This window comes from Eurosta solidaginis, chromosome 2 (genome assembly GCF_040869045.1).
Source record: "Eurosta solidaginis isolate ZX-2024a chromosome 2, ASM4086904v1, whole genome shotgun sequence".
Lineage (NCBI taxonomy): Eukaryota > Metazoa > Arthropoda > Insecta > Diptera > Tephritidae > Eurosta > Eurosta solidaginis.
The window spans coordinates 32,648,656-32,669,140 of record NC_090320.1 but is presented as its reverse complement, the minus strand read 5'-3'; the positions used below and the strand labels follow the sequence as shown (position 1 = coordinate 32,669,140).

The window sequence follows — 20,485 nt, the reverse complement described above, 5'->3', positions numbered from 1 at the left end:
TTTTTTTACACACGCTACTACAATTCACTAAAACTAACAAAGCCCGCGCATGCGCAGATCATACATTTGCACAGTTTCAGCAAATAATGATTGATAGAAAGTTTGCACATTAGGAAGATAGGAAGGTATTGATATAGAAGAAGTATTATATATATGGGTGGAGCGCATACATGGCGTATACGCAAGTATTTGTGTTATATGAACAAATGTGGGAAGCATGCTGCCATGGCGTATGAATAACATTTGCAAATAAAATTCATTTGCTTGCTTGCAAATATAATAAAACAATAATAAAATAGGTTTAGCATACTTAAAGCAGATAAATATGAAATTGAATGTATTTGTGTGCGATTTTGTGCATTATTTGTTAGTTTAGCGCCTAAATACGATCGTATGCATATGTATGTATGTGTATGTGTGAAGTAGATAAAGATAGACTCAAAAAAGTTATACAAATAAATAAAAGTGCAAATTACCTATGTAAGAAGTTTTGTTAAACGTGTTGTTGTACATGTGGTATTTGTAAATAATTTCGATTGTTGTTTTATTTTGTGTCAACGTCGGTTATCGTCCAACAAGCGGTAGTTTATTGTTATTCCAACAAATTCATAAACGTATATGTTTAGAATTATATTATTTTTTTGTTTTAACGAATACAACCATAAACGAAACAAAACGAAAAGAGAAAAAAAACGGAAAGCGTTAAAAATATTGCTTAAAATAGTAAAAACATTGGGTTTCCGTTGTTTTATGGTAACTTTTTTTTTTCATTTATATTTTATGTGCCATTCATGCTTTGTTTTGTGCCATGAGCATTTTGTAACAATGCTACAGTTTTGCATCGTTTGTTGTTATTGTCATGGCATGCGTCATGCAAATATGCAAGTGAGGTGCGACAGGGTCGCGCACAAACAAATTGCTCTGCGCTATGCTGCTTTGGGGCGATCGTTGTGGGTGGACGTCAGCATAGATGCATATGCATATGTAGATGTGTAAATGTGCTCTTGTTTACTAACTGACGCGCAAATATTATCATTTGAATACACTAATGACCTTTTGTTTTGTTTGATTAAGCTGCAGACTTTTTTATATTTTTCGTTAGATTTTTTTTTTTTTGTTTTTTGTTTGTTTTGGAATTCTAGACATTTGATTTGAATTTTTATATACGTTTTAATTTTTTGAGTTCAACATGCTCTTATTAAGAATGAAGTACAGTTTATATATTTGCACATATACATACGCGTTCGCGCATAAGAGGTTATATATAGATATGCATTTCCTACCCAATTTCAGTAGAGCAACTTTGAATAAATTTAAAATTTTGCGAAAATTTGATACTAGGCGCAAAATTGGCCTTAAGTATGTATGTATATAGACTAAAGTACAATAAAATGCAGAAAAAGGAAGAAAATGCTGCAACTATAAATATATATTTATTATAAATTAAGCAAACCAATCTTAAAAATTTGAGAAAATTTTACGAACGTTTCGAGCATTTTATTCGAAGTTCCTTGATTATCAAATTTTTACAATGGCGGTAACTTGGCGCCCGAGCTTGATCACGCGACCTTCTAAAATTCTAGCAATACTTGGCTCCATTTAAATATTAGTCAATACTTGTTTCAAGTTTTATTCTGGTGCAATGCACAAATATTCGAAGATGATTTATGTGATTAAAACCGGTGGCCTCTAAATACAAAACTTACTCGGCCCTCACAGCTGCTCGCTGCGAGCAATATTTGACCTGGCGATGTGGCCGAGCAGTAGGAGCAAATTCCTCTCTCATTACGTACCGCCGTCGCTCAAAACATAAGTTTCCAGCGAGCTGCAAAAAACAATTAACACGATGCGAATGTCGCACTGCTTTGGAAAATAAACGTGAGTCAGAATAGCGTGAGTGTGAGGAGCTGCAAATGCTGGTTTACAGGAATAATGCAAAAAATTCTGCCAACTAAAAAGGCGGTTTCGCAAACAACGCTTATTACTGCGGAATCAGCCAGCTTAATGCCGCATTTACGGTACTATCTGGCGTACTGATCGAAAGACTGGCGCGCAAAGTCAACGAACTGATTTGGTCTCATCAGTGCGTCTTCATACCAGCAAACCTGCTATCAACCAGATACATGAGAATACTCACGATAAGATAAACGACAATCACTATTTTTTTTTCCACTTTAAAGCAGTTTTAGACAGTGCAAAAGGCGTTGCCTTAATACTGCTTTGTCTGATTTTAAGTTTCGGCAATGTTGTTAAATGACCAGGACCTCCTCGAGCCGTTCGAGACCGAACGAGACTTTAAGACAAGGTGACTCCCTTTGTGCGGATTATTTAACGCAATGTTAGAGAAAATATTTATATCAGTAGAACTCAACCGCGATAGCACAATATATTACAAGGCAGGTATAATTACTGGCGTATGCTGGTGATATTGATATCATTGCCTTACACAAGCGCGCCAAGTTCTTTCCATTAAATGAGATGGAAAAAAGTATAATTTTTGGTAAAACAGGGAAGGCGAGGTACTTTCTATCACTACATCATTAACAGCGAAAACAACAGCATATCAATCAAACGGAGGGTAGGCAATTGAACAGTAAAAGTCCACTCTCGATGAACAAAAAGGATACTTGCACATCATAGCTGTCTTGATGAATGACTTGGAATAATGAGCACAGTCCGGAGATGAGATGGCTCTTACAGTGTTCCAAGCGAAAGTTTTCCTGAAGATATTTATTCCTGGTGCAAGTGATAGCTCCAATGTGAGTTTTAATTTTCGCGAAGCTGACTTTGACACAAACTACAGGCCCATCTCTAAACTGTCTACTTGCTCGAAACTCTTTGAGAAAGTCATTAAAGAAAAACTTGCCTTTGCAATAAAGGGCACCATTGATGAATACCAACATGGTTTTCTCAGTGGGCGCTCCACTGTTACGAACCTTGCCCAATTCTCCCAATTTTGCGTCAGTGCATTTAAGATTGGTAATCAAGTAGACGTTGTTTACACCGATTTCGCAAAAGCGTTTGACACTGTTTCTCATAATATATTATTGCGTAAGCTAGAAATGATGAGGTTTCCAATCTAAATTTTTGTGCTGTATTAGATCATATCTCTCTAATAGAATTTCTTTTGTAGAAATTGAGAATGTCTTATCCTTTGAAGCCACTTCTGGCGTTCCACAAGGAAGTATTCTTGGACCGATTCTCTTTCTTTTTTTATTAATGATATAGGTACCTGTTTCAGGAACTCACAGTATCTGCTTTACGCAGATGATTTGAAAGTTTTCAAAACCATTGCGAGTGTGTCTGATGTAATTCTTTTACAAAATGATCTCAATAATCTAACTAGTTGGAGCATTAAAAACAACCTACGACTGAATATAAAGAAGTGCTTTCATATGACACTTTCGAAAAACCTTTATACAATTGAGTCCACGTACACCCTTTTTGGTGATAGCCTTTCTACCGTAAGCGAATTTGTTGATCTTGGTGTAATGTTCGATTCGGGCTTTACTTTTGCTAATCACATCAGCTACATCTTGCCCAAGGCATATTCGAATCTGGCCTTCATACAGCGCTATGGCAAAGATTTTACAGATCCATACACAAGAAAAACATTATATAATTCATTGGTGCGTTCAAAACTGGAATATGCCTCTATTATTTGGAATCTAATTTATTCTGTTCATTCACTAAGACTGGAAAGAGAACAGAAGAGATTCGTTCGATTTGCTCGTCAACCCCTTAATTTTTCTGATCCTATGCCTTCGTATAGTGCTCGATGCGCCCTCATAAGCATGAAGTCTTGTGTCTAGACGGTCTAGCCAATCCCTCATGTTTATTTATGATTTAGTTTGTGGTTTGATTGACTGCCCGGAACTTCTGGGGAAAATTACCTTCAATGTTCCGTGCAGAACGCTTCGTACGCAATATCCATTTCATGTCAAAGTAATCAGAGCCAACTATCTTAATTATGACCCTATTTCAAGGGCTCTCGCGGAGTTTAACAAGATTTTCTCTACTCTTGATCTAGACATCGCACTCCCGGGATCATATTTTGGTACTAAAGTTGAATCATATTATACTTAATCTTCTACATATTGTCACGGATATTACCATCACTAAGTTATCCCATCACTAAGGCGATGCTAAGGCCACGATAAGCAGTATTTACGTCAATAATCAAATCATGTATACACATATATAAGGCAGCCGAAATAAGTCACACACAGATGCATTTACTTATACGCCTATGTATGCGCGAGAGACTGTAAACTACAAACATTCACATCAATAATTCAATCATTATGTATCTACATAAACGAATAAATAATTGCGTCTACACATATGTACGTATACGAGCAGCGGAGCGGCAATGCACAAACACATGCATATATCTTATCTGAGTTGTCACAAGGGAGAGCAATAATTTGTGCACGTAGTTGTGGCTGGCGATTTTGTAGCCGAAACAAACTAGTAAGTTCTGGAAATCGAAGAGCCTAGAAGTATGCAGCGTAAACTATAAAAGCGGGGCAAGCGAGTAAGAAGTAATTCAGTTTGATTTGAGATTTGGATTAAGCGCTATCTAGCGAGCTATATTATTTTGAATAGTAGAGTTTCATTTGAGCTGTCAATCAGTTTGGTTATTAAGTAAGCTATTCGTTGCACAGTTTGAGTGTTATTGTGAAGTACTTGAATAAAGGCCATTTTGCATTATTACATATTGGAGTTATTTATTCAACAGTTTAGCGATACGAACTTAGCAGAGGGTTGCAAATAAGAGGATTTGCAGCAAATTCGTTACAATATATTGGAATATATTTCTTTGTAAACAATAATTTAGAATTGCTAGTCTGTAAGATTTATGTAATCATAGACTTAATAAAGTGAATTGAATTGAATTAAACATAGTCTAACCTGTTCAAAATAAAATGGGTGGATAGTCCGACTATGGCGTCATAAAAGTACCTAACCTAGGAACGAATAAGGCGCGCCGTGAAAAATTATACAGAAGTTTAAATTTTGTATATATGGGCAAGTCCTGTGTAACGAACACGGCATTCGCACGTATTTAAACGTGCATAAAAGGAAACATGGGAAGTGGACTGAGCGGATATTACAATGTTTGAACAGCACTAATATAATGCTTCATTCCATACAAATTTTGTGTACCTCAAACATTTAAATTTTTGGTCATAAATAAGTATTTAAATGCTTGAGGTACACAAAATTTTTATGGAATGAAGCATTATATTAGTGCTGCTCAAACATTGTAATATCCGCTCAGTCCACTTCTCATGTTTCCTTTTATGCACGTTTAAATACGTGCGAATGCCATGTTCGTTACACAGGACTGTAAAATTTGGTTGTACCAGTTTCAATGAAAATTTCTCTGCTCGTTTGAATTTCACTTAACCATCTGTAAGTACACCGAAAGTAACAACGACTTGCATTACCGTACTAATGTGAGTACACTCACACCTGTAGCACGAACCGATAAAATTTCTTCAAGTTTTCATAACAATCACCGAAACTTTACGCTGTTTTATTTCTGTCGCTGTGGTACTTGTGCAACATTTTCAGTTTTACATTTTACACGTTCAAAGTTGCAATTTTGCGCTAACAATTGATTTTGTTGTTTGCTTTTTTATTATTGTAGCTACAACAATGTGGCGAGTGCACTTTCAATCGTTTTCTTCCCCTCCCTCGCTTTTGTTTCAAAACTATGAAGTATTTTGAATATCACTTGTCGCCTATGCTTAAAAGCATTTGTTGTTGTTGCTATTTCATATTAAATATTGTCTTGTATTGCATTCATGTCACTTAATTTTAATATGTTGGTAGCATGACAGGTAAAGCCTGGCTCACGTTCACAGTGTTGGGGTGAGTGCTGCTGCTTCGCGTACTTCTCTTTCAACTTTGAGTGCTTTTGAGTTCCACTTCATTTTGTTTAGAGTGCGCTTTTTCTTGGCTGGTTTTGTTGCTGTTTTTTTGTTTTTTTTTTTTGTCTGTTTGCTTTCATCGCCTTTTAGTCAACATTTATTACTTTGCTTTGTGCTACATTGATTGCGAAAATTATATTATGCCTCCCATAGAAAGAGATGATGGTTATTTGATTTCCATGCAAAATTGTTGCGTATACGCCGTGTCATACCAATATTGGATTGTGTCGTTTGTGTTGTACTAGCGTATTGCACAAAAACTGCAACTGTTTGTATGCAAAAGTTTTTTTAAATGGCTGCTATTACTGAAGGCGTTGTGTTTATGTAGGAAAAGTAGTATATTCTTCTCCTTCGAAAACTTGTCACGCTTACACCCTAAGTAAAGATAATATTTCTACACCTATAGACAACAGATAAACTGGGAACTGCTTCAATGGTAGGCATACAGAAATGCAAGGAGTGACCTCTCGTCGATGGTATATGAGTTGTAAAGATGATAAAGAGGAGGAAACGGTACATCACCTCATAAGCAACTGTTCGGCTTTAAGTGGTGCCAGAAGATGCTGCCTGTGAGCTTCCTTTCTGAATAATCTACGCCTTGTTTTAGAGTACGACAACAATTTTTTGGTAGATCCTTTTTCAGGTCCTCAAAACAATTGAAAGAGGAGGGGTAATGGTGTCGTTTTGTAGTATAACAAGGGGTCTAGTAATACTGGACTATGTGTACCTCCGCGACAGCCACTTCAACCTAATCTAACCACAGTAACATCTCGAGAAACTGCGCAGCTGATGACCTAGCAAGGGAAGACACCAGACTGCAAACAAAAATCTCTGCCGGATGGGTGGATCCTCCTCCAAATACTTGCAAGTCTGGCTGCGATCTCAGTTCATGGAAAAAGCTTACGCGAGGTGGGCCCCGGAACCAAAATGTAGGGTGTAGAGGCAAATCTGTACCAAGCTGGACGAAAAGAGATCGCAATCGGTCATATTTCTAAATCGCCCCTCTATTATCCAATTAGTGGGTCTTCTAAAAGGTCACTGTCTTATGGGTGCGCATGGTGCTCATATGGGCCTGCAAACAAATTACTTCTGCCGCAGCTGCAAGGAAGAGGAAGAGATAGAAAGCAAAGAGCCATTTATATGCCATTGTCTCGCCCTTTCGAAGACCACGTACCGGTGTCCCCACACAAATTCATTTGGGTGTCTTGCGAAGCTAGAATCCGCAAATAAAAACGAAGTTCTGCGCTACATTAGGCAAGCATGCTGGTATAGCCTCATGTGTGCATGAACCAAGCTCTACAGAAAAGGAAAAATGGTTCCTTCGTGGTATAACAACGGTCCTCAACGTTTTGTTTGGCTCCTAGATAATTGACTACCCTAACATGTTTGTCTATTAGATGAGAAGTAGTTGTGGAGGCATATGAGGCTGACATGTTCTCCGGTATAATGTAGACACACTTCGAGGATAAACTGCTTCGTGAGCATTCTTTGTGGCAAGTTTCTCTTGCCTAGATTTCTGCCCAAAAGGATTATGGTCTTCTTGAAGTTTAACAAACAGATACCAGCTCCTGGTTTGGTATCATTGAATTTTCATTAATTTGTGTATGAGAAGTCTCAGTAAGGGTCAGTTAGGATCATTGTGCGTTACTTTCTTTATCAAAATAGAAGAGGGAAGTGTTTTCATGGTTGGTTGGTTGTTGTGCTGCCCGGATACAAAAGAACTCGAGCCTACTTTTTCCTGAAACGAATTGCAACTGTTTTAGTAGGGCTTTTATGTCCTCAAACCATTCGGTTCGGCCAAAGAAGCTGTCTTTCACGAAGCATTCAGCCACTTTTTGAAATTCCGATGATATATAACTGCTCATAGTTTGAAACCTAGAGCTAGGCACCCTCAGGGGTAGCGCACGACTATTTCTCTGCTTCCCTCTCCGCCGTAGCTCCTACAAATGCTGTTAAAATGGATTACCATTCTCGCAGCATGTAGGCCAAACGGCGGGTGTCTCGTGATTTTGGCATTGATCCTAAATATTTCTTTCTTGACATATCGAGCAGGCCCTCTGTTCTTCTCTTACCTTAATTATAAGTATATATTGCATGTGTTCAAGGAGTACCAGCTGGAGACCGATCTCTATACAATCTGGAAAGTGTGTGAGTATATAGCATTATTTTGCTAATTCATAAATATAATAATACATTTTTACATTAAACAATACACAGCTAAAAGGTATTACAGATGTGTCCATCTAAGACACATACAAATTTATGATGCATGAAAACATATCCATAAAAATCACAATCTTGAAATTAAAAGCTCAAAAAACATTTAAAATTTGCAACTAAAAATGTTGGTTCTAAAACCAACAAAACTCGCTGGAAATGAACCAAAATATTTGTACAGATGTAAGCAGGCAAATCTGTCACTAAGTATCTAAGTATTTATGTATATACAACGATGAATCATATGATGGTGATATACACAATGCACATAATGCAATGCAATGACGAACAGCCACAATAACAACAAACGCCAAGGCAAGTATATTAAAGAATAAGTGAAGGCAAAAAAAAACGAAATGTGAAACAAGGAATAAACAAATCAACAAATGAATGAACTAACAAACGAACGAACGTAGAAATGAACGAACTAACAAATGAATGAACTTACAAATGAACAAACAAACAAAGTCACAGACGAACTAACCTACCAACGAATGAATGAACAAACAAGTAAACGAATGATCTAACAAACAAAGAGAACCAGAACAATTAAATGAACGAGAAACAAATATTTATTTACAACAATAATGTGTAATTTACCAGAAGTAGGAAGTTATGTGAGTGACCAGTAGAAGAGCGGAACAAGAAAACAACAATAACAATGAAAACCAAAAGCCGGTGGCATTTGGTTTATTTTATGTTGTCGTCATTCCTGTTTTCATGTTTTCACTTCTAAATTGCCGGTTAAATTGTAAGCGCACGAGCAACATAAACTTTGCAGATAGACAGCTGCATACTTTTAAGCTGTGACGCTGTCAATTTGTATGCCGTTTGGACTGACAGTTTAACCGGATTAAGGTATTTTCTTCAACTTGGTCACTAATTGTATTGCTCTTCCACAATACACATTATAACATCCACTTCTTTTGGTTAGAGCAGCTCACCTGCAAATTGCTGAGTAGCGCCTGAAAATATGGCATAGCAAGTAAAATATTGGTGCGACTACCGCCATTGCTAGCGCTTGAGGATTTCGTAGAGCCACCGCTGTTGTTATCATCACCGACCTGCTGTACTAACTGCGACTGCTAAGCGTTGAGGCGAAGAATTGGTAGGAGTGCGAAGAGGTAGCGAGAGAAGAAGTAGAAATAAGATGAAAATAGACAATTTATTTGTAAGCAATTAGTTGGAATAGATACTTTTGTTGTTTTTATTTTATTTTTCATAAAACGAGAGTAGAAAACGTTCAACCGTTCAAAAAGAAATCAGAAAATGTAGTTTCTCGTCTAGAAATGAGTATGATGATTTGAAAAGATAATTTGTGAAATGAAACTTTTTTACTGTGACAAAAAATTAGAATGAAATTTTAAATCAGAAAATCAAATATTACAAAATTTCCTCAAAATATGTTTACGCCATGATAAATTTTTTGTATCATGGTTTACGCTCACATAGCCAAAGCAAAATATCAACAAAAAAGCACCAAAACAAATAAATTACGTTCTCTTCAAATAAAAGCGAAAAGTCAACCATTCACAAAACGAGTTGTAGAAAATCAGTTAAGCAACATAAATATTGTATACAATTTCATATTTGAACGCTCACAACTACAACAACAATAATAATAATACAAACGAATAATGCGATTTGTTCTTGCAATTGTTCTGAATTCATTCGTCGACCCTGAGCAAGGATATGCGCGCGTCCTTATTTGATTGTTTACACACTGTCTTGCTTTCATGCTTCCTTGTTTGCTTTCATACTTGCCGCCCTCTCCCCCGCTTTCAATTCGTTTAAACTGAATTTGGGCAAAATCTTATTATAAATGTAATCCAACATTCCAGCACATGCAACAGTGCGCGCCCTACAACAAAGCCAATGCAGCGCATATCCTTTGGGCACCAAGTCAAGTGTTACGGTGGTGGGGTACGGCAAGGTAGGTGAATTGCATTGCTCGTGCAAACGAAGAGGAAAACTATCAAATTACGAAAAGTTGATAAACATTGTTGACAAAAATATCAACGAAAATCTGTAATACTACATTCAGTTGTGACTCGACAGATGTGACTCGACGTTGGAATAGAAAGCGTCATGGCACAGTGGACGATTTTAAGATGGCGTGTGGAAAAAATGTAATATTTTGGAGAAATGTTTATAAAATAAGAAGTGGTTATAAATAAATTTTTTTGCTATAGTCTTTTTTTAACATTTCTTGATCAAACTTCTTAATGAATATAGTCATATTATTTCAAAGTACCTAATAACTCGATTTGACGTCAAAACTTTCATTTAATACTTAGAAAATTATAACTTTATTAAGAATTTCCATTCAATTTTCTGAATAACAATTGCAACTTTGAATTGTATCTTCTGAGCACTAGAAACAAATTTTATAAATGTTGTTAAAAAAATTTTGGTAATTTTTTCAAAACTTCAAAAAGTATTAAAAAAAAATTTTAGGAAATCAAACAAAAAATTTTGAGAATTTATTAGAAGATACATATATGTATGTGTACATATACTTATGTGTATTTGAAAATAGGAAATTTTTTTTTAATTTCTAAATTCTATTTATAAAGAAAATTTCGTAGCTTTTCAAAAATTGCGAAAACTACCGATTTCGGAAAAATTTTGAACCATTTTTATAAATATTGTAAAAACGTGAACAAACAACTTTTTCCTTTAAAAAATTACTTAATTTTATGATTTCGAGAAAAGGAAAATTTTATCAGAAAATCCAATTTTTATTTCTTTTCAAAAACTTATTTAGACATTTAAAAAATTGTTTTAACGTTTTTTCAAAACTTCAAAAAAAGTGTTAATAATAAAATATTAGTTAATAGTTAAAAATATTAGGATAATAGTTTATAGTTTTTATTTCTTTTTGGCCATTTTTTTTAATCTGCAAGTTTTTCAAAACTTTAAAAAACTCTTTATCATTCCAAACGTATTTCACAAAAATTTGAGAATTTTAGGATTCTTTTTGTTTTTAAATTTTAAAAGTATGGTTTAATTTTTTTATTTTTAAAATAGGAAATTTATTCCAATGTCCAAAAAACCCAGAGCTAAAGAGAGTTTTGTTTATAAAAAAATAGTATTTTATTTAAAGGTTTTATTACCAAAAGAAAAAATAATATTTTTATAAATAAAAAAATACAATTATTAATTATAAAAAAAATTCAAGTTTAAAAGTATTTTAAAGAAATCTCAGAAAAATTGATAATGCACACATAATTTTTTTGGTATTTTTCATAGTTATTATTATTATTTTTTTTTCAAAATTATTTATTTAAAAAAATTCGCCAAGTTTTTCAAAAGCTACAAAAATTTTAATGGTATGTTTAAGAAAATTCAGAAAAGCTTACATTCAAAATAATTTTTTTTTGTAAGTTTTTTTTTAAGTTTCCAACATTTTTTTTGGTTTCAGAGATCCAAAGAAACCAATAGCCATATGAAGCAATTTTGTTATTGAAACTACTGAAGAACGTTTTCAGAATTATTCGAAAATAAGAGATATTTTTTCGCAGATTTTTTTTGGGTATGCGGTTTTGTTGCCCAACCAATTTTAGTCTAACAAAGTTATAGATCTTTCAATGTTCCAACTGATTTTTAAATATTTTTTTTTTTTGAAGGTTGTTTCAGATGTTCTTCGCTATAAAAAAAACTTGTCACACTTCTGCATCTCAAAACCGTACACTGTGCGTATACAAGTACCTAGAGTTGAGTTGTATATATGTACATATGTGCACACAAATAAATACATATACAGATAGGGTATTTTTGTATCGCTGCTCAAGTCCACTCTTTGATGTGGTGTCTAGCAAAGCAACTAATCCTCCATTTTATTTCGAAAATCTTCAAAACGAAGGAGTTGGGCAAATCACATACTCGAATTAAAGTTAAGCAGCAGTTTTGTTGTTGGTTTTTTTTTTTTTGGTTAAGTACACAGCGTTTTATATTTTTAGCTTACACAAAATATCTGTGACAATATTCAGATTTGGTTTAAACTCGAAGTTCATTGCAGCTGCTCTTTCACTCACGTTTAGTCCATCGGACATATGTACATTCTTATAGATATATTTATATATTTATAGGATATGTGGAACTATGTATGTACTCACCTCATTCTCCATTATATTGCCTTCCACATTATGCGCATCATCATTTTTTGGTCTTCGATTACGTTCACGTGCACTTTGCTGTTTACGACGTGTGGTTTGGGAGCTAAAAGTAAAAAAAAGAACACTTTGTTTATTATTTAGACTAGCAAACTGAGCTAATAAATAAGAGTACGGTCCTTTCCTCTATCATAGCATATGATTCATATTATTAGATCGGCTAGGATTATCAGTAATTTAGATTTTACGTCTACGAGCCTGACGATCGAAGTACAGTGTCAGCCAAGCCTAAAATAAAGCAATTGGAGGAAACTGCAGGCCTGTCAAGATACTGTGCACAGCACTGACACGAAATTTCTTCTTATATCGACAGAACATCATCTACTCATTGAGACGGGAAAGCTGCTCAAAAAGGAGACAAACAAGTTTGTGAGTTAAGAGTTTCTGAAAATCTGAGAAACTGCGCATCTTAAATTACAACTCATTGATGCAGCTCCATCTAGGTATATAAGGGGACATTACTGTAAGCACCACGGCGAAATCCGATAAACAAAATTTCAGCCAATTAAAAAAGCATGAAAAGATCCAGCCTCATGCCCACACACTCACAATTTTGTGCTGATAAGTGCCCAGCGAACGCCGTTCTCAGAACTTGTAGTAGAAGAAAGCAGACTGCTCTGGAAGAAGCGCGTCATTTTGGCACAACTTGGATCTGGATACTGTAATAGGTTTAACTCCTACTTATCCAGAATCAACCCCGACATATGCAACATATGTCTTACATAAAATGTGTATCCACCTGACACCAATCATCTTTTTAATTGTAAAGTGGAACCAACGCCTCTAACACATATGTCTCTTCGGCCCAACCTTTCTGAGACTACAGGTTCCAGTTGACATCCAATAGAGAATATTACTAACAATTTTGTAAGTGATCGCACCTATTTGATGGGTCGAAGCAATGCGACAGGAAGAGAAAGAAGATAAGGCTCCTCTTGGGAACACTAAAAACAAAGGAGAATAGAGTGCCGCGAATACTTTTGGGTTCTTTAAATAATTTCTTATAATGGGTAATGTGTATTTTAAATTGAATTACCTATTTGTGTTATCTCCATCCGTGGTCATATCTGCCGAGGTTAAGGCGTCCGTACCATCGCGTTCTCGAACCAAACGTTCTGAAAAAAAAAATTATAAAATACAAAATGGAGGCCGATTTATAAGAGTGTAAGTGGATATGAAACAATAAAAAGATAACTTCTCAAGATGGTCAGAATTTAAGTTTTTACGCACCTGATTCCTGCATTTTGAGCTCCTCAGCCTGTTGTCCAGGTTTCGCTTTCACTTCTATAGCGATATCCGCAGAGCTATGTCCCGCATGACACGAATATACACCAGCATCCCGGAAAGTAATATCCAATATACGCAATGCGCCCTTCTTAGACACTTTAAACTTTCTTGAACGCGTCAATGGCTTATGATCTTTACTCCACTTTATCTTGGTACGATTGTAGCGTTTGACGGGGCATTTTATTTTTACTTGAGTGCCAAAGAAAACGACAGCAGCACCACCAACTTTGAGCGTAATTTTGGACTTCTTCGGATCATGTTGTATATGCGTGGTATTGGTTACTTGTATAACAGGTTTGGGATCCTCCAACGGACAGGGTTTTACATTGCAAGGCTTTTTATCTGGCGGTTTTGCGCTCGGACACATTGACTCGGGACGTTCGATTTTATGCTCTTGCGCCATTATCTGTTTGCAGTCCACTTTACGCTCTTTAATGCCATAACCGCAGGTATGCGAGCATTTTGACCACTCACCCACTTCCCAACGCACCGGACAGTCGAGCACATTACAATATTGGCGATCAGCAGGTGGTGGCTGCGGGCACATGCTATTCGGTACAACCATTGTGTTGTCGCCGCCGCGCGTTACTTCGTGTATGCATTGCACTTCGCGTGTTTTGATGCCAATACCGCACGATTTCGAACAGGGTGTGTAATCAGAGTAATTCCAACGTGGTGGGCATGGCCGATCGTTGCATGTGCGTACGCGCGCTTCAGGTTTTGTTTCGGCTGGACACAAGAATGGTGAAACCACACGGCCATTATCCTCGCGTACACAATGTATTATAAGCTCTTCAACTCCACCCAAACAACTGGCGCTACACGAAGTGTAACCTTGTTCGCGCCATACATATGTTTTACCAGGTTCAGAGACACCTACTTTGATTGAGTCGCGTAAATATTGATCTTCATAGTGACGTGATGGTAACATACAGGCTTCTTGAACGCAGCGTTGAACTTCGTCGTGTGGTTTGATGCCTTCGCAGAGAGAGTCATTGACGGTAACAATGGTCTGGGAGTATTCGAGAAAGACTTTACAGCGAAAGACGCGACGACGCACGCCTTCGCCGCAAGTCACGCTACATGGTGACCATTCGATGTCCTTAACGAAGCTGAAATGAAAAGATAATGAAAGAGCCAGTGAGATGAAGGAGATCTAGGAGTTCTTATACGGAGAATTATGTAGACATACTAAACTTAGAATGAGGGTATAAACACTGTCACATTCAACTATTTAACCTGGATTTGTGCTCTCGATACAGCGCCTGGATGTAGCAGCCTCCGATTAGCTATATTGAAGCTGTGAAACGCATCCCAGGGTATATGAACACTTGCAAATAGTCCATATCTCCTTTTTAGTAATTTAAATCCCAAACTAATATTTTTTGAATTCTTTTCTTGTTGTGAAACTGATAAATTTTCTAAAAACGAAATCGAAACCCAATACATTATTGACAACCGATTACTTTTTTTGACAGGAGATTGGTATTTGACTGGTCACCGTAGTGAAATCGGTAAGTATTTTGAGATTAATGTCTCGAAGAAGAAACTTTCCTTACCAGATGGAAGACATCATGGGGAGTTCATATTCCGCAGGGCAAATGTTACCCACATCGAATTACCGGCCACTGTGCATGTTACATACCGCAGGCAAATTGATGGAGAGCCTTAGAAGGCAATAAAGGACGGGAAAGGAATGCCTCGCCCATAGCATGGTTTACAGTGCGGGCACTCCATAATAAATGCCAAAGCAACATTGATAGACGCAGCCGAGATAGCGTGCCAGGAGCAAGACCCAAAGAGTTGCTGGTCACGCAGGATGACTGCTTTTAAATAAACCAAGTGGAACAACATACTTGAGACACTAGCATGCTCTTTCAGGGGTCCGCAATATAAGCTGGAAATCTGAGGGGACTACCTCAGAGACCAATATCTAACGCGCGAAACCACTCACGGGTAAAGAAAGTCAACGATTACAGGCGGAGAAGCCGAAGATGCGACGCCAGGTTGGAAACCAGCAAATAGAAACACACAGTTTAACGAAAAATTTGGAGACTAGGTAGTAAACTGACCTTTTTATAGTGACTTAATTTTTAACATGGTAACTGCCATAAATACCTTCATTAAAAACCCAAACCCTTTGCACCCCGGTAACATAGACGATTTACGCCACACCATCTTCGATTGCGAACTCTTCGCCCAACAACGAAATAGGGTAGAAGAGACACTTGGCGACCTATCCCAGGGTAGGGTCATACTCCTCAGTAACTGAGAAGATGGATTTCTAGCCCATTTGCGTTAGAGTAGTCAAGGAGCTTTAAATGAGGAAAGGCGCCCCACAGTCGGAGAATCTCACTGTGAGGCCTTAAATATACCGGTCAGTACATAAAACTCAAACAAAAAGTAAAAAGTACTGGAAACAGTTTCCACCTTAACCGTAGCACGGTTATTTTATTGGAATGCGTTATTTTTTTGGAAGCGGTAATTTTTGGGAACCAGTAACCGCGTAACTTTTTTAAGCCCGATAACATTTTTTGAAATCGGTTAAATTTTGGAGCCACCTGCTTTTTTGAAACCGGACACATTTTCACATTTCTTTTTTTGAATTTTTTGCAAGCTCTGGTTAGGTTTTTCGAGCCGGTACTTGAGTTCTATTGGCAGTTGAACACTTTTTTGGTATCGGGTACTTTTAAGGAACTTTTTGCGTAGGAACTAGAACCGGACATTTTTCCTTTTTGGCACTATACTTCGATTATTATATTGCCACGGAACAATATTTCTAGCACCCCTTACTTGTTGAGTTCGAGTATTTTTGAAGACGGGAACTGAACTTTTCTGAAAAAGGCAACTTTTTTGAAAATGAGTACTTCCTTCTAACCGGCTTCGTGCCTTGCTGAAAATGGGTACTTTTCTTAAACCGGCTACTTTTTTCAAACCGTGTATTTCTTTGAAACCGGTTACTTTTTGAGCTCGGTACTTACTTGAAAACGGGTACTTTTTTGATTCGGGTAATTTTTGGCATAGGTTATTTTTTGAAACCAGGTACTTTTTTTAAACCGAGTACTTATTAGCAACCTGCAACTTTTTTGAAATCGGGTATTATATCAAAATCTGAAACCTTATTGAAAATGGGTACTCTTCTGAAACCGGCTACGTTTTTGAAATCGGGTACTATTTCGAAATATGAAACCTTGTTGAAAATGGTAACTCTTCTGAAACCGGCTCCTTTTTTTGAAACCGGTTGCTATTGTGAAACCTGGTACGTTTTTTTATTCATGGGTACTTTTTTGAAACCGGCAACTTTTTTGGAAATGGGTACTTTTTTCACACCTGCTACTTTTTTGAAACCAGGTACTGTTTAGAAACCGCCTCTTTCTTTGAATATTTTTTATCATTGGTTACTTGCTGTTAATACCTTGGATATTAGTTATTTTTCGGAATCGGTTACTGTTAGTTACCGGATATTTATTTGGAGCCGATTACCTAAGGACCGGATAGTTATTTGGATACCGGTAATTTCTCTTCATGAAAAGATTTTAGTACCTTATTTGTCGCTCAAGCCCAAACAAATGCATTAAAATTCAACGAGAGTGCTTTAAGCGCAGAAAGAGTAAAAAAAAACCTCAACAAAAACTTCACTCACAAATTCCATTTATGTATATTCAATTTAAATGTCATGTATTTATAAACTTTCAGCTAAGTTGAGCGTAAGAAAAATCCACAATCTCATTGTCATAGTACAATTGTAATAAAATTCTGAATTATTAAATTTTATTAGCAACAGAAAAAATAACAAGTAAGGAAGGTTAAGTTCGGGTGTAACCGAACATTACATACTCAGTTGAGAGCTATGGTGACAGCATAAGGGAAAATAACCATGTAGGAAAATGAACCGAGGGAAACCCTGGAATGTGCTTGTATGATATGTGTATCAAATGAAAGGCATTAAAGAGTATTTTATGAGGGAGTGGGCCATAGTTCTATAGGTGGACGCCATTTAGGGATATAGCCATAAAGGTGGACCAGGGTTGACTCTAGAATGCGTTTGTACGATATGGGTATCAAATTAAAGGTATTAATGAGGGTTTTAAAAGGGAGTTTGGTTGTTGTATAGGTGGTCGCCTTTTCGAGATATCGCCATAAAGGTGGACCAGGGGTGACTATAATGCGTTTGTACGATATGGGTATCAAATGAAAGGTGTTAATGAGTATTTTAAAAGGGAGTAATCCTTAGTTCCATAGGTGGACGCCGTTTCGAGATATCGCCACAAAGGTGGACCAGGGGCGACCCTAGAATTTGTTTGTACAATATGGGCATCAAACGAATGGTGTTAATGAGTATTTTAAAAGGGAGTGGGCCTTAGTTCTATAGGTGGATGCCGTTTCGAAATATCGCCATAAAGGTGTACCAGGGTTGACTCTAGAATATGTTTGTACGATAATGGTATCAAATTAAAGGTATTAATGAGGGTTTTAAAAGGGAGTGGTGGTTGTTGTATAGGTGGTCGCCTTTTCGAGATATCGCCATAAGGGTGGGCTAGGGGTAACTCTAGAATTCGTTTGTGCAATATGGGTATCAAACGAAAGGAGTTAATGAGTATTTTAAAAGGGAGTGGGCCTTAGTTCTATAGGTGGACGCCTTTTCGAGGTATCGCAATAAATGTGGACCAGGGGTGACTCTAGACTTTGTTTGCACGATATGGGTATCAAATGAAAGGTGTTAATGCGTATTTTTAAAAGGGAGTGGGCCTTAGTTCTATAGGTGGACGCCTTTTCGAGATATCGCCATAAATGTGGACCAGGGGTGACTCTAGAATGAGTTTGTACGATATGGGTATCAAATTAAAGGTATTAATGAGAGTTTTAAAAGGGAGTGGTGGTAGTTGTATATGTGAAGGCGTTTTCCAGATATCGACCAAAATGTGGACCAGGGTGACCCAGAACATCATCTGCTGGATACCGCTAATTTATTTATATATGTAATACCTGCCAAGATTTTAAGTGTTTTTTATTTCGCCCTGCAGAACTTTTTCATTTTCTTCTACTTAATATGGTAGGTGTCACAACCATTTTATAAAGTTTTTTCTAAAGTTATATTTCGCGTCAATAAAACAATCCAATTACCTTACCATGTTTCATCCCTTTTTTCGTATTTGTTATAGAATTATGGCATTTTTTTCATTTTTCGTAATTTTCGATATCGAAAAAGTGGGCGTGGTCATAGTCGGATTTCGTTCATTTTTCATACCAAGATAAAGTGAGTTCAAGTAAGCACGTGAACTAAGTTCATTAAAGATATGTCGATTTTTGCACAAGTTATCGGGTTAACGGCCATGCGGAAGGACACACGGACGACTGTGTATAAAAACTGGGCGTGGCATCAACCGATTTCGCCCATTTTAACAGAAAACAGTTAACGTCATAAAATCTATGCCCCTACCAAATTTCAAAAGGATTGGTTAATTTTTGTTCGACTTATGGCGTTAAAAGTATCCTAGACAAATTAAATGAAAAAGGGCGGAGCCACGCCCATTTTGAAATTTTCTTTTATTTTTGTATTTTGTTGCACCATATCATTACTGGAGTTGAATGTTGACATAATTTACTTATATACTGTAAAGATATTAAATTTTTTGTTAAAATTTTACTTAAAAAAATTTTTTTTTAAAAGTGGGCGTGGTCCTTCTCCGATTTTGGTAATTTTTATTAAGCGTACATATAGTAATAGCAGTAACGTTCCTGCCAAATTTCATAATGATATCTTCAACGACTGCCAAATTACAGCTTGCAAAATTTTAAATTACCTTCTTTTAAAAGTGGGCGGTGCCACGCTCATTTTCCAAAATTTTACTAATTTTCTATTCTGCGTCATAAGTTCAACTCATCTACCAAGTTTCGTCGCTGTATCGGTCTTTTGTAATGAATTATCGCACTTTTTCGGTTTTTCGAAATTTTCGATATCGAAAAAGTGGGCGTGGTTATAGTCCGATATCGTTCATTTTAAATAGCGATCTGAGATGAGTGCTCAGGAACCTACATACCAAATTTCATCAAGATACCTCAAAATTTACTCAAGTTATCGTGTTAACGGACGGACGGACGGACGGACATGACTCAATCAAATTTTTTTTCGATCCTGATTATTTTGATATATGGAAGTCTATATCTATCTCGATTCCTTTATATATGTACAACCAACCGTTATCCAATCAAACTTAATATACTCTGTGAGCTCTGCTCAACTGAGTATAAAAATAAATTGAAAAAGTGCGCAAATAATTTATTGTGGTTTCCAAAACAAATTTGTATAAAACAAATTCACGAAATACAAAAAAAAATTTAAAATTGCTATTCCCAGCAAACAATGTTGCACCCAAATAAATTTAAAAAGAAACAATTTCCACAAACATATCTACATTCATACTTTTAATCATAGCCGGAAAGCGTAACAGTGGCTCATTGGCGACATTATGGCGCGTCGCAAAGTCTGTACAAGCCATGCGGCAAATAAACTGGCAAATATCTCTGTGAAATAATTCAGAAAAAGAAAAGAAACTAAGCAAGCGCAAGAGAAGTTTATTATCGCGCGGGAATTGGCCTAATACAGTTGCCGCTTGTGGAAAATCTCAAGCAACACAAAGGAGGCTTAGCTAGGCTTAAGCATGATGCGCTCAGAAAGAACAGTGGATTGAAAAATGATAAATTGTAGTATATTTTTAGGAGCGAGTTTATACTTATTTTAGGATCTAACGAATATAACGCGTGTCTAAAAGTATGCAACGTATAGTTGTGTGATTCATATCTGCAGCAATATCCAGCCGATTTCGCTGATTGATGTCACCACTGACACGATCTTTGTATATATCC

The 20,485-nt window shown here is 36.5% G+C and overlaps 1 protein-coding gene across 18 annotated transcripts in view; it reads right to left on the bottom strand.

Moving 5' to 3' along the window:
* LOC137239486 (protein madd-4-like) overlaps positions 1-20,485 on the bottom strand; it is a 207,645-nt gene that overhangs the window by 60,642 nt on the left and 126,518 nt on the right. For 16 of the 18 annotated variants that reach the window (XM_067764819.1, XM_067764834.1, XM_067764833.1 and 13 more), the window contains 4 exons: positions 13,562-14,730; positions 13,368-13,446; positions 12,275-12,377; positions 9,101-9,241 (listed from right to left, as the gene is read on the bottom strand). In XM_067764819.1, the coding sequence (XP_067620920.1) occupies positions 9,101-9,241; positions 12,275-12,377; positions 13,368-13,446; positions 13,562-14,730 (1,492 nt within the window). The remainder of the gene's footprint in view (positions 1-9,100; positions 9,242-12,274; positions 12,378-13,367; positions 13,447-13,561; positions 14,731-20,485) is intronic. The other 2 variants (XM_067764832.1, XM_067764835.1) reach the window with 2 other exon arrangements.